Source organism: Nicotiana sylvestris, chromosome 8 (assembly GCF_000393655.2).
Source record: "Nicotiana sylvestris chromosome 8, ASM39365v2, whole genome shotgun sequence".
NCBI lineage: Eukaryota > Viridiplantae > Streptophyta > Magnoliopsida > Solanales > Solanaceae > Nicotiana > Nicotiana sylvestris.
In genome coordinates, this window is record NC_091064.1 from 145,124,843 (window position 1) to 145,141,082 (window position 16,240).

General features: G+C 39.3%; 1 protein-coding gene across 1 annotated transcript; it reads right to left on the bottom strand.

The window, feature by feature from the left end:
- Nucleotides 1-2,521: 2,521 nt before the first annotated feature.
- Nucleotides 2,522-2,989, bottom strand: LOC138875792 (uncharacterized). The gene has a single exon (XM_070154660.1). The coding sequence runs from the start codon at nucleotides 2,987-2,989 to the stop codon at nucleotides 2,522-2,524; it is 468 nt and encodes a 155-aa protein (XP_070010761.1).
- Between the last annotated feature and the right edge of the window lie 13,251 nt (nucleotides 2,990-16,240).

Below are 16,240 nucleotides of genomic sequence, written 5' to 3' on the forward strand. Positions count from 1 at the left end.
ATGGCCAGTCGGGATCGACTATGCAACCACTGAGGCTGGGTGCTTTTCTTTGGATTTGGCTTTTGTTAAGCAGAATCCTGTAAAACCAATCTTGCCACCTTTTCTCTGTATTAGTTTCGGAGAAGCATTAAACCGAAAGGAATTCAAAGAAAAGTAAACGGAGAACAGGAAAGTGAATTTAAAGAGAAGTGTCCCTTTCGAGGAGGAAATAATGACTTATCTAGAGTGCATGCAGGTTTCAATAGACATGACATGCTTCTTGGACTGGATACCCGATCTGCACAATGATCCAACTCCTCATAAACCCATTATGATCCATATCTCGAAACCAAGGAAACTTGCCAGGACTCTTTTAGTGCCAATGGTTGTAAGAGATTCTCTCTTTTTGATCAATAGCGCCTTTGCGGGTTATCGCCAATCGACCTCTCTTATTTCTCTTCTCGTCGTCGCCTTATAGTGTTCTTTACGAGTTTTCACTAACAAGACTCTGTCATTTTCAATTTCTTTGCTCACCATCTCCTTACAGTGCCCATGGGTTTTCGCCAATAAGATTCTCTCATTTTATTTCTCTCATCCTGATCGCATCGGATCCAAACAACTACGTTCTTCGATTTTGGACACCTTTCACCGATTGAACAAAAGGACTTGAACATGGTTTGGGTAAAAAGAAATTGGATCGAATTACAACTTTGGAATCGTTCAGGCGGGATCATTGCCGAACCTTCATAACATCTGCCCCAATTTCACTTTTGGGGGAAATTGGAATTTTGTTTTGGTGTGACTAAACCCTAGAGAGAGGCTGCCTAAGTATCCTTTCAGAATCAAGTCGAACGTAGTTCAGGGAAATATGTTGTTTTGTTGTTTTGTTGTTTTTCTTTTTCTTCTTTTTTTTTTCCAAATGTTTTCAAGTTCCAAAGAGGGTATTGAAAGAAAGGTAACCGGCTCAAAGGGTTAGCAAAGGATTGAAGTATTTGGGGTAGCAAGAATGAAAGCCTTAATCATCCCAATCGGATAATGTTGTTGCTGCATAAAGACTAGACATAATACCTTTTGACGGCATATGCATTTACAGTTGTTTCGGGATCATTTCCTTCGATGTCTCCCAGCTATAACGCCCCTTTTGGAAATAATTTTTTGATAATGTATGGGCCTTTCCAGTTAGGTGCAAACTTTCCTTTTGCTTCTTGGTGGTGAGGGAGAATGCGTCTCAAAATGAGTTGCCCCACTTCAAAATTCCTAGGCCACACTTTCTTGTTGTAAGCACGGTCCATTCTTTGTTGATATAACTGCCCATGGCAGACTGCGGCCATTCACTTTTCATCAATTAGGGTTAACTGTTCTAGACGAGTCCTGACCCACTCTCTATACTCAATTTCATCCTCAACAATGATTCGAAGAGATGGAATTTCAGCATCGGCGGGTATTACGACTTTAGTGCCGTAAACCAATAGATATGGGGTTGCTCCGACTGATGTGTGCACAGTAGTGCTATATCCCAACAATGCAAATGACAAATTTTCATGCCATTTCCTGGAACTTTGGATCATCTTTCTCAGAATCTTCTTGATGTTCTTGTTTGCGACTTCAATGGCACCATTAGCTTTGGGCCGATAAGGGGTAGAGTTCTGATGCGTTATCTTGAATTGTTCGCATATCTCCCTCATCAAATTACTATTCAACTTTGCAGCATTGTCCGTAATGATAGTTGTAGGAATACCAAAATGGTAGATGATATTGGAGTGCATGAAGTCTACCACTGCTTTCTTAGTGACAAATTTGAGAGTAATTGCTTCAATCTACTTCGTGAAGTAGTCGATGGCAACCAATGCCCATTTGAAGCCTTTGGCTAGATCGGCCCAATGACATCCATGCCCCAAGCAACAAATGGCCAAGGTGCTAACATGGGATGCAGTTCTGTAGGCGGTACATGAATCAAGTCACCGTGCACCTGGCACTGATGACATTTTCGGACAAAACTGAAGCAATCGTTTTCCGTAGTCATCCAATAATAGCCCGCTCAGAGGATTTTATTTGCCAAAACGTACCCATTCATGTGGGGTTCACATACTCCTACGTGCACTTCATACATGATTCTTCCAGCTTCTTCGGTGTCAACACATCTTAACAAATTGAGATCCGAGGTCCTTTTGTACAAGACCTCACCGCTTAAGAAGAAACCGCTAGCAAACCGTCCAATGGTTCTCTTTTGATCTCCATTGGCTTGCTCAGGATATTATTTCATTTTCATAAATCTCTTGATGTCATGATACCATGGCTGAACATTTGGTTCCATATTAGCCGCATTGCGGTAACCATGCCTTTCTCGGATTTGGATTTCTAATAGGTTAATGTAGAGATTGCCTGGATATGGTAACATCGAGGCCAAAGTAGCGAGTGCATCAGCTAACTCATTGTGAAAACGAGGAATGTACCTGAACTCAACTGACTTGAACCACTTTCTAAGATCTTCCACATGTTGTCTGTAGGGAATAAGTTTGACATCCCGGGTTTCCCATTCTCCCTAAGCTTGTCGGATAATCAAGTCTGAATACCCCATGATTAAAAGTTCTTCAACATCTTGGTCGATTGCCATATTCATACCCAGAATGCAGGCTTCATACTCGCCGATGTTGTTTGTGTAGAAAAACCGAAGCCGGGTTGTGACTGGATAGTGCTGACCAGTGGGTGAGATCAAAATTGCCCCAATTCTAATGCATTTTGCGTTCACAGCTCCATCGAAGAACATTTTCCAAGCATTGGTGTCTTCGTATGTTACTTCAACTGAATTCACCTCCTCATCCGGAAAATAGGGACTCAGAGGTTGATATTCATCATCAATAGTGTTTTTAGCTAGGTGATCTGCTAAAGCTTGGGCTTTCATTGCCGTGCGAGTGACATAGACTATGTCAAATTCAGTGAGCATGATCTGCCATTTTGCTAGCCTCCCTATGGGCATTGGCTTCTGGAATATGTACTTCAAAGGGTCCATCCTGGTGATAATATAGGTGGTATAGGCCAAAAGGTAATGCCTAAGCTTCTGAGCAACTCAAGTTAGGGCGCAAAAAGTCCTTTCCAACAAAGTGTATTTGACTTCATAACTTGTGAACATTTTGCGCAGATAGTAGATTGCCTACTCTTTCTTTCCGGTCACATTGTGTTGCCTGAGGACACAACCGAAAGAATTCTCCAAGACTGTCAGGTACAAAAATAGAGGCCTCCCTGGTTTGGGCGGGACCAAGACTAGTGGGTTCGACAGATATTCTTTGATTTTGTCAAAGGATTCTTGACACTCATCCGTCTATTTAATCACTGTATCATTCTTTAACAGCTTGAAGATGGGTTCACATGTGGAAGTTAACTGGGCAATAAATTGGCTAATGTAGTTTAACCTTCCCAGCAGGCTCATAACCTCTTTCTTGGTTCTTGGAGGAAGCAAATACCGAATAGACTTTATCTTTGATGGGTGTAGCTTGATGCCCCTCCGACTGACTATAAATCCCAAGAGTTTGCTAGACGGAACCCCAAATGCACATTTGGCCGGATTTAGCTTCAAATCATACTTATGCAGCCGCTCAAAGAACTTTCTTAGGTCCCGAACATGGTCGTCCTGTGTCCTGGATTTGATGATCACATCATCCACATACACCTCGATCTCTTGGTGCATCATGTCATTAAAGATGGCAGTCATGGCCCTCATATAGGTTGCCCCGGCATTCTTTAAACCAAAAGGCATGACCCTGTAGCAATAGGTGCCCCAGGGTGTGGTGAAGGTTGTCTTTTCCACATCCTTTTCATCCATCAACACCTGATGATATCCTACATAACAATCCATGAAAGACTGTATCTCATGTTTGGCACAATTATCAATAAGGATGTGAATGTTTGGTAAAGGGAAATTGTCCTTGGGACTTGCTTTGTTAAGATCTCGGTAGTCAACACACACTCGGGTTTTCCCGTCCTTTTTTGGCATGGGAACTACATTGGCCAGCAATGTGGTGTATCAGATCACTGCCGCCTTCAACTGTTTTGTGACTTCTTCTTTGATCTTGTCACTGATATCAATTATAAACTTCCTCTGCTTTTGCTGGATAGGGGGACAGTCGGGGTAAGTCGGCAGCTTATGGACCATCAAATCGACACTTAATCCTGGCATGTCATCATAAGACCAAGCAAACACATCTTTAAATTCGAACAAAAGTTGGATCAATGCATCCCTGGTTCTTTCATCTGTGTGAATTCTTATCATGGTTTCTTGGACTTCCTCAGAACTACCCAAATTAACCGGCTCGGTTTCATTTAAGTTCGTCTTAGGTTTATTTTCAAATTGTTCCAATTCTCGGTTTATTTCCCTAAAAGCCTCTTCTTCATCGTATTCCGGTTCTTGGCTCATTATTTCACAATTAGACAGCGTGTTTGGATCTAGGCATGAAGTCCGTAAGCATGTCATATTATTTAAAGCTCCATTATTAGAACTGCAAGAAGAAATAAGAAAAAGTAACAAAAATCAAAAATAATAAAGAGAGATGAACGATGAAATATTGATTTCATTTCATTGAATTTTTGAAGATAACAAGGTTTACATTGGAATTAAAATACGAGAAATTAAAAGAAACATCTGAGTTACACCCTGAAATAACTCTTGATGTAGAAAAGGTGGCTAGACTGGACTATCAGGATTCCCGCCTGATTGGGAACAGAGTAGCCTTCTAGTTTTGCAACTTGGCATTAGGCCCCATGTACAACACCTCAATGGTGCTCAAGCCTTCTCCCGGCTGAACCATGTGGGTTTCATACAACATCTGTCTCATAGCCCCACAGATTTCCTCAATTTCCTCGGCCGTGAAAGCCTCCTCTTCTTCTTCTTCTTCATTGTACTTGGGCCTGACGAACGTTCTATAGAGATGCGGAACCGGCTGAGGTAAAACCCAAACATCTCTCTTTCATTTATTTGCCCATGTCACATCAGCTTCTATGGCACGAAAACCCACACCAAAGAATTTCTTGGTGGTAGGTAGGGTGATAGGTTCCGTGATACCTTGCAATGATGCCCCGAGTCTCTTCCAGACTTATAACCATGCTTGATCATTTTAGCAGCGACCATGATGAATTTGACAGAAAAGGTTGAGGACAAAGGTTTCCCTCCTCATATTGATCTGCGACCGCCACCTCGAAATCTTGATAAACTATATGCTCGCTACCTTCCTTAGCTTCGATACATGTGACTGATGGGTCCCGGTAAATTGACTGCTCATCTTCCCCATGAACCACAATTTCCTGGTCTTCATATTCAAATTTCACCATCTGGTGGAGAGTGGAAGGTACGGCTTATGCAGCGTGAATCCAAGGCCTTCCCAAGAAGAAAATTATAACAAGTATCCATGGCTAGGACCTGAAAGGTCACATCGAAATCCACAGGTCCAATAATCAAAATCAAATCGATCTCGCCTATGGTGTCTCTTTTGATGCCATCAAAGGCACGAACACAGATATTGTTAGGCCTGATTCTCTCAGTACTGATCTCCATTATTTGCAGAGTTAAGAGAGGGCAAATATCAACTCCAGACCCACCATCTAGCATGACTCTTTTCAAATAATACCCCTCGCATTTAACTGTCAGATGAAGGGATTTGTTGTGGGCGGCCACTTCCGGGGGCAAATCATTCTTGCTAAAAGAAATTTGATTGACTGCAAAGAATCTTTCCGCCATCCTCTCCAGTTGTTCGATCGTGGTTTCAATCGAAACATAAGCTTCGTTGAGGGTTTTGATTAGCACTTTCTGATGCTCAGTTGAATTCATGAGCAGAGACAATAAAGAGACCTGAGTAGGAGACTTTCGGAGTTGGTAGATTATCTCGTAGTTCACAGTTTTCATCTTTTGGAAGAACTTTTCGCTTCATCGGCACTAACTGGCCTTTTGATCGGGAAGCGTTTCTGCTTGGCATTGTTCACTTCTCCCACATTAAAGTATTTCTCAGCTGGGTTAGCTTCATTTGCTTCTCCCAAAATCTCTTTTCCCATGTAGGTTACTACCGGCCTGTTGTAATTCTATGAGACAGCAGTAGGATCTGCCATGGGCCTCTGCGGTGCGCGGACAATAACCATGGGCTCATTCAGCCTTGGTGAAATTATTGGCCCCCGTACCACATAGGTCCCTTTAGGCACGTACATCTTAGAACCTTTGTTCAACTCAAACCTTCTTGTAGGACTCAATATCATTTGTTCTTTCCTGTGACCCCGGGGAACATAAAGAATGGAATCTTTTGGGGATGCTGCCCCAGTTTTAGTTTCCACTGCCTTTCCTGTATTTTGAGGGGTGGGTTTACTCTTCTTCTTCCCCCTGTCTTGTTTTGCAGAAGCTTTTGGCTTCTTCTCGACATCAACGATTGCAATTATGGCTTTCAAAGAAGGATCAAACTCCTTATCTTCGCAAATCATTCCAATAACCGGCCCGTTATTGTGGGCAGGTAATGGGTTGTTGGTCAGATTAGGAATGTCTTCATCCTTTAACACTATCCTCTTTTGTTCTATGAGATTTTCAACAGCCCTTTTCAGAGTCGAATAGTCATCAGTGTCATGCCCTTCCGCTCCCGAATGGTAAGCACATCGAGCACTGACTTGGTAAGAGGGCGACTCCGGGTTTTGCTTGGTTTGGGGTACGGGTTACAACAAACCCATTTGGACCAGTTTAGGGAAAAGGCTAGAGTATGACTCACCAATAGGCATGAAGTTTTTTCTCCTGGGTGGCTCCCAAGCACGGGAATTGTAGGGGAAATTATTTTGCGGAGGTCGGGGATTATACTGAGCTTGGTGAGGAGGGTTGTTTCTAGGAAATGGAACTCGATTTTGGTTGAACTGTTGTTGTGGCCGAGCATATGGCTAGGTGTTCATTACCGCGTACGGTTGAGGTGCCATAGCATAGGCCACATCCTGATGAGGATAATAATGCTGTGGGGTTCTTGGATGGAAGTAATTTCTGGGTGGATGTGGGTTTCTCGGACCTGAAGCCGCCATTGCCACTTCTTCCTTCTTCTTTCTATTCGCTACACCTACGGACCCGCCTTGGATTGCTTGGGAGGTAGCCCTTATAGCATATTGACTCAATATGCGCCCTGTTTTTAGACCATTCTCGACCATCTCACCAATCTTGATGGCCTCAGCAAACGGCTTCCTTATTGCAGACATCATTTCTGAAAGTAGTCTGCCTCTTGGGCTTGAAGAAAAACACTCACCATCTCTGTTTGATCCATCAGAGGCTTTACCCTGGCCGCTTGTTCGCGCCATTTGACAGCATACTCTCGGAAACTTTCCGAGAACTTCTTCTTGATGTTCGACAGAGAATTCCTGTCAGGAGATATGTCTATGTTATACTAAAATTGCTTGACAAATTCCCGAGGCAGATCATCCCAGATATGCCAATGAGATATATCCTGATCCATGTACCACTCAGATGCGATGCCGATAGTCAAAAATAAGAGCTCACCCTACGACCAACTCGTTGAACTGGGTTGTGTTGTAATATCATATCTCGATCCATATCTTCAATTTGAAATAGGTGGAGGTATTTAGATTTTATCTCCTCTGCAGCCTCTCACGTCATTTCTTCGATGTTCTTATTTCTCTAATTCACGAAGGCTACATTTTGTTCCTCAACTTATGGATATGTCAATCTAAAATAGCCACTAGAATATCCTTATAGGATAGATCCTCTATAATTTGAATGTCATCTGTTGGGACAACCTGAGAAAGGTCTCCAATGTACTTCTATAGCGTGGATAATGGACTGAATCTAATTCTAGAGGCAATTCAGGCTCATAATCTACTTTGCCTATCTATTGAATGACTTTGTAAAGCCCTATATATCTCATGATGCGTGAATACCTAGTCGTCTATGACTTTCCATACATTCATACTTTAGGAATTATTATACTTCGACCTTGACCATCGTATAATTTTTTTTTATTCTCTTAGAACCAAATGCAATTCTCACCTTGGCTCTCATAGTTCTTGCTTTATTTTTCTTAAGCTTGGTTATTAGCTTGGTACTTATAACATTGTTATTCAACCCTTTTGTCGCACCTTGTATAGAGATATACATATATTTCTACTCCACTTGAGGAGTGAGTGATTTAGGATAGGCTTAAACCTTTCAACCTCGTATTCTAATCTCATGTCTTATCCCAGTCTTATAAAATTTATCTTGACTTGTCATCTTAGCTCACTCACATTCTTGATTTCTTAAATTGTGGTACTTCTAAAAAAGCTAGCACATTTCTATTTTAAGCATAGCTTGTCATGATGGACACTTTTGAACTGAACGGAAAGTTGTTCATCCATGTTATACTTTATAGTTCGCGATCATCTTTGAAGTACCGACCATATGATCTCGCTCGTCTAAGATCATGTCTTCTTATTTTTGCAGTATTCTAGATTATGCCTCTATTATCGTATGTGTTCTTTACTCGAATGGTAATAATGATGCTCCCTCTCCTGGTAATGTCTCGGAGTCCCCCAACATTGGGGGCACATGTTTATCCTGTCATGTCCACTCTATCTTTTGTTATCTTTAAGATTGGTACTCTTCTAACTGGATTTATCGTAGAGTTGTTATAAAATATAGCTGATGTACTATATCTCTTATACTTTTTCTATTAAGAGTGATTCTATAATGTAGCACGGATTCTATAATAATCTGGGTCAAATAATCGGACTCTTGATTTACTTTGCTAATGTAACTCTTAAGCTTCCTCTTCTCTCTCAAACTTTAAGTAGGCTTGAGTTGTCTTCTAATCTGTGGCTCAAGATATTAGTTATTATATTAACCTTTCGTAGATGCCATGAAACATACATGTTATAATCTTCTAACAATTCAATTCTTTGTCTGTGACATGGACTCAATTCTTTATTTTAACGACATACGAAAGTCTCCTATAGTGTTAAGAATGTCAACATATATACTGCATGGATAATACTCTAAAATCTTAAGTGTGCTCATAACATAACTAACTCTGTGTCATTGATTGAATAATTCATTCTTCTCAATTGTCTTTAAACTTAAGCAATTACTTTTTCCTGGTCATTCTGCCACTTGTTGTAGGAATACTTGGCGTATCTTAGTGCCCACGCATACTAGAATTTCATGCAACTCATATGATCTCGAATATTACTTTTTGATTCTACTTCTCGTTCATTAGCCACAATAGATGCCATTTTCTTATGGAGTGCATACAATGTTCTAATGAGATTGTTGTTATAATATCATTTCTTCTACAATATCGAATTCAGGTTGCTATACTTAGGTCGAATCCTGCTTCCTTATTTCCTCGGATAGTCTTTCGTTCTAGTATTTAGGGGAGACCTTTTGACTCTTGTAAAGCTTCAAGATTATTACATCATATACCCGACGAAATTTTTGATGTTCTTACTTGCCTATAATTATCCGTAGTTACTTACCTCCATGCCCTTGTACTCGTAGGGTTACTTCTGAACTCATATTTTGATTATCTCCCTTGTAGCACGTTCTTTTATTTATGTAACACTTTTATGATACCTTTAACTACCCCAAATCCTATCTGAATACTTCTCAAGGATTACGATATCGTATCTACGAGACTAAATTTCCTATGCTGGGGTTCATTACATTTATCTTGCATGATCAACTAATTTAGTTGTTACCTCTTGTTTATCCATAATTAGGTTCTTCCTGAATCAAGTAATAACTACTCTTTATATATACGTAACCTCTTTTGGGCTATGTCTTTTTTCTTAACTTACCTCTCGCACAGGCGCCTTATATATCAAGTATCCATTTGCACTTATGTATCAATTAAAATCCTCGCCATGAACCCTTACTGCTGATTCTCGGCATCGTGCTTGCATAACATTCTTGAGTCATGACAATATATATATATATATATATATAATCTGAATAAATGCAATCTTATTCCTTTTTCCTTTTTACCGCATTCTTCCTTTACCATTCTCTATTTAGCTGAACCTCTTAACTCTGACTTAATACCATATCATATTATCTTCCCCCTTTAAGGGATTACTAGTATTTAATGCTCTGAAGTTTTACTTGTAGATGTTTTACCTCTTCATCTTCGGCATCTTTTCACATTTTCAATGACCCCTTGTAGTGTAATTGTCACACTTAGTCCCTTAAGCTTAAGTCTACTCAAAACGCTTGCTAAATAGAAGCGCCTTCCTGAATGACCTTTAAAGGTTATTCTTCTGCTGTTCATTCTATTATTGGTAGATCGCAGTCTCTGAAATTCTCACGATGTCGACTATTATCGAATCCTCTAGTCCCTAATTCATGTTCGGTTTGTCTTGTTTACTAGCCCATACTGATTTTTATTACTCCGGGTGGTCTAACTTAGCCTTCTGGTAATCACATTGGAGTTACAAACTCACTTCTCGAAATGAGGATATGACTTTATGGCTTATACTCTTTTATAGTCTCAAGGCATGTCTCCTATTGTCTTTTCTTTCACTTGACTATAGACACTGTCATCCTATCATATTTTGATTTACCGTTATCACCCATTTATCACATCTTCCTCATAATGCTTCATTTAATCTTTTGTTATTCTCCTACTAATGTTTCTATCTATTACCTTATTCTGAAAACTTCAACAAAATATTCTTTCGCTTTTAGCTCCCCTTGCTCCATTTCACTGGCTTTTCGGGTTGCCTAATGTCACGACCCGAAATCCCAAACTTGGGACCGTGATGCCGCCTAACATCCACTTACTAGGAAAGCCGACGCAAAATAGATAGTTAGCTGATTTTAGCAGTTGAAAATAAAATATTAACAATAATAATGATAAAAGTCTGAAGTAGAGTAATATAACACCGGGCAACAAAATCTAAACATGTCCCATAACCTGGAGTCATGAATACATGAGTATCTAGAGTGCTACAAATAAGGTCTAAACGAAGTACAATTCTTTTGAAACTCAATAAAAACAACAATGATAGAAGGGAAAGGGACTTCAGGGCTGCGGACGTCGTGCAACTATACCCCAAGTCTCCGACTACGTCTGGATCCAAGTAGAAATCTAATGTGTGCCGCTAGGACCAATACCAGTATCTGCACAAGAAGTGCAGAAGTATAGTATGAGTACAACCGACCCAATGTACTCTGTAAGTGTCGAGCCTAACCTCGACGAGGTAATGACGAGGCTATGATAAAACACCTACTCAAAAATAAACATGTATAAGTGTATATAAAGCAATATTAATAACTAGGAATGATAAAATACTAATTGGGAGGGGACATACAAAAAGGGGAAAATATAGTATATACAACAAGTATGAAATCACGAAATAACCAAGTAAATTACCAAAACTGGAAACCATTCAAATCAATGACACGAAAATGACACTACATCACCCTTCGTGCTTTTACTTTTGTCCTCACCATGCAATAGTATGAATATAGTGGCACGGCTTCAACCTTCATGCTTTTACTCCTGTCTTCACCATGCAATATCATTAATCCGAACAATAAACAATGGCGGGGAATGATTCAACTTCAAATATGGTGCCAAGATATCAAACTCCAATTTTCAAAATATTCAACATCTATTAAATAAGCAATAAATACAAAACGAATAATTAAGGAAGTGATAACCTATTCTATGCATGGATAACATAATTAACGAAACAATAAAATACAAAGAAACAAGTTCCATCTGCTTGTTTTAACCCAATGAGAATGCATAAGTATTCGTCACCTCACATATATGTTGTCCCCACACATAAAACACGTAGCAAATAGACCAACAAGTCCTAATCCCTCAAATTAAGGTTAACCACGACACTTACCTCGCTCTGCAATCAAAGAAATCAATCAACCACAGCTCTACCTCTAGAATTACTCTCCAAATCAATCAAATCAAACCAAATATAGTATATATATTTCAAAATAAGATTTAGAAACTACTCACGAATGAAAAAGATTCAATCTTTAATGCTTTTGGAAAAAGTCAACAAAAGTCAACCTGGGCTCGCTTAGTCAAAAACTCAAAAGTCGGACCAATACCTGATTCCCATTCACCCCCGAGCCCGGTTATGTGATTTGCTTTGAAATCCAACCCCAATTTGAGGTCTAAATCTCAATTTTATATATATCTCCAATTCTACTCAAATCCCTAATTTCTACCATGGAAATCCTAAATTTGATGTAGAAATCTCATGAAAAGTAATGAGTAATTGAAAGAGAATGCATTAAAGTCACTTACCAATGAATTTGGGAAGAAACGTCTATTGAAAAATCGCCTCTAGAGTTTTTAGGGTTGAGAAATGGTGTAAAATGAGTTATGTCCCAATTTCCCCCTCTTTTACCCTGCTGCAGATGTCGCCGAGCCAGCCTATGCTCGCCAATGTGAACGCTTGTTCACAAATGCGAGCCAGATTTCGCAAATGCGAGATCTGCAGCAGACACCAAAATTGTATTACACCAGTAACCTTTGCACTATTCAAACTCTTCCGAAACACATCTAAAACTTAACCCGAGCACCTTGGGCTCCAAAACAAACATGCACACAAATGTAATAACATCATACGCACTCGCTCACGCGATTAAAACACTAAAATAATACTTAGAGCTATGAATCAGATATCAAAATGCATGAAAGTTTCAAAGAAACTCAAGAACATTCAAATTCACAACTGAGCGTCCGAATCCTATCAAATCAACTTCGTTTTGCACCAAATTTTGCAGACAAGTCTTAAATAGTAAAATGAACCAATTCTAAGTTCCATAATCGAAATCCGAACCTGGTAGCCATGAAGTCAACCTACGATCAAACTTCAATATTCTTTAAACCTTCAAACCACTAGTTTTCAACAAATCACGTCAAATAAGGTTAGGAACTTAAGAATTCAATTTCGGACATATACCCAAGTCCAAAATCACGATACGGGCCCATCAGAATCATCAAAATACTAATCCGGGATTGCTACACAAACTATTGATTATAATCAACTCAAATCATTTTTAAAGCTAAAATTCATATTTTCTTCAATTTTTCACATAAAAACTTTTCGATAAAAGACACGGACTATGAATGAAAATCGAGAAATACTAAACGGAGCTAATCGAGGACTTAGAATTCGAAAATAAGGGCTAGAATTCAAAATAACCTATCGGGTCATCACACCTATCATTCTCTATTTACTAGGGATAGGTGTCATACTAAAGTAAATATTTACCTCTTCTAGGCTTCCAGTGCCTATCTTCTAAATTTTCTGAACATTCTAATATTTATATCTGACTGTACTATTCTAGAGTGCACCACCTGGGTGTCTCACAAGAAGAACTATTATCACGATTGTAATATCCTCCAAAAATGTCATCTAATGCTAACAATCCATCCACTATTTTGGGTTACTTTAACCTTAGTTGAATCCTAATATCCCATCCTTCTCTTAAACTATATATGTTAGCTATCATATGGCATAACTAAGATAGATCTGGCCAATTGTACATATCCATATTACTATTAAAAGTAACTCAAAATGCTTATATTTCTATGCCTGAATTGTAAATACTGATAATCTTCACTAATTGGGTACCTCGTACCCTTCTTCACCTTGCTTTTTTTACTTGTTGAAACTTATACTCTTACCTTTTGATACTCATATGACCTGCTATTCGCAAGGTGTGCTAGATATTCCCATCTTAGGGTCTTAAGTAGGAAATTTGCACATCTGGTATGCACGAGCTGATAGAGCCTCAAAATGGGCCACATTATCAAGAACCTTCTCTCTATTAGTGCCCTTACCTGTTGCTGTATTAGCCCTTTGTCAAGGTGTAATCTTTCTGATTACAAACATCTCTGTATCATTAGCAAACATAAGTTCTGACTCAAACTCTTATGACTCAACTCTATAGCACGACTTTAGATTTGAAAGAAGGGTAACAGACTCCTGAATTCCTTGTAGCTTCCTTTTTATATAATGTAGTGCACAACACATTTATAAATAAGACTCTACTAGACACGACTTGTAGATTCCTTGAAAAGAACTTCTCTAATACCAATATTTTCACGCCCCAAACCTGGGGAGGCGTGGACGGCAACTGGTGCCATACTCGGCCCGAGCGTACTCTATGCTTTGTGCCAATCCACCAGGCCTTTGATGTTTGGCCTTCACTTGCTGAATGTTCGAACATTTTCCCCAAAGTCTGCCACATCCCTTTTCATGTTATTCCACCAATAAGCTTCTTTGAGATCATGATACATTTTCATAGAACCCGGGTGTACGGAATACGTCAAAGTGTGAGCTTCTGCCACAATCCTTTCCCGAAGACTATCAATATTTGGAAAACATAGGCGCCCTTGGCACCGTAGGGTACCATCATCAATACCCAAAGAAAAAGCTGTGATCTTGTGTTTATGAATTCCCTCTCCAGCTGTACCAACAATGGATCATTGTATTGCTTCTCTTTCACTTCTTCCACAAGTGACGATTCAACTCTATTTTGTACAATTACTCATCCTTTATTAGAGTCCACAAGACGAACTCCCAAACTAGACAATTGGTTAACCTCCATGGCCAACGACCTCTTATATGCCTCTAAATGAGCCAAACTACCCATAGATTTTTGGCTAAGAGCATCCGCCATGACATTGGCCTTTTCCTGTGTGATATAGAATATCGAGGTCGTAGTCTTTAAGTAACTCAAGCCATCTTCCCTACCTCAGATTCAATTACTCCTATTTGAAAATATGTTGAAGGCTCTTATGATCCTTGAATATATCCATATTGACCCCATACAAATAATCACACCAAATCTTCAATGCAAAAACCACCGCCGCAAGTTCTAAGTCATGTGTCGTATAGTTCTTTTCATGATTCTTGGGTCACCTCGAGGCATAAGTGATCACTTGGCCATGTTGTATCAATAGTGAACAATCAATATCACATTTGTCTTACATATGACCTCCTAGGATTTGAGTTCTTCAATAATTTTCTTGATATGATTACAATCTTTTGTGAGTACTTGCAACTTGCTCTTCCAGATTCTGAACAAAAGACATTACTGGATGAGTTTTCTTATAGGACCTTCTATTTCAAAGGAATAACATCTTTTAGCCTGCGTACACACCTTAATATTATCAACATGCACGACATTACATCAAATGTAATGTAACATTGTGCTCAGACCTTTCCTAGTCAACCTCTTTCCTCCTTGTGTGACTTATAGGATTTAAAAAACCACTCAACTTACGTTGTGAACATTCTCATGATCTTTCCACATTGTTAAACACTTCCCAAAACACGTATCAACAACCTTAATACATATTGAATTTAGAAAGACTACTGGACCGGACAACAACTTTAAATCCTTCTAAATTCTTCAACAAAACTTCTTGTTTCCCTTCTAAGTGTAAGAATTACTCCATACCCAATAAGTAACTCACCTTATTCCCAATATTGTAGCTACCAATAGTGTTTGTTTTGCCCTTTTTTTGTTCTCCCTTTCGGTCTAGCCAATACATTGGTACTATCTTTTCTTTGTGATTGGGACATTCATTTCCATTCCATTTTGCTATAATGCATAGTAGATAGCCTTATTGTGCCACGCACTTGTCTGCAACCCATGGACCCGTGGTATCATTGTGTCTGGTTTGTTGAGTTTATCACACCACTATTTCACCACCAGTAGTCTCACTTTCCATTGTAATATGTAGACATGAACTCCCTCTAAATATTTCAGTTGATATTTAGTGTCACCCAAGTCGGTAGCATTACGGTTAGTCCTTTATACCTTCTATTAACACTTGTGCTCCAGGCGAGTCTACCATTTTGATACGAACTATTTTGCGATAATCATGGACATCTCATTTTATAGATTTTCTTCCCATTTCTTCTCGCCTCATTATTCCTAGCTAGTGAATAGCCACGCACTTTTCCACATGTTACGTGATCTTTTTCCTTATTTTTTTTCCTAATGTAGAAATGTGAAATGATCAATATGAATTTTGTGGTAGGGTTACCGTGCACTTCGAACAAGTTTGACTCAATTTGGGTGATTGTGGATCGACTCACAAAATCAACGCACTTCTTGCCAGTTAAATCTACTGACACAGCGGAACAGTATGCTCAGTTGTATATCAAAGAAATAGTTAGGTTACATGCCACCCCAATCTCAATCATTTCAGATCGAGGGGCTAAGTTCACTGCCAAATTTTGGAAGAAATTTCAGCAAGGATTGGGTACGCAAGTAAAT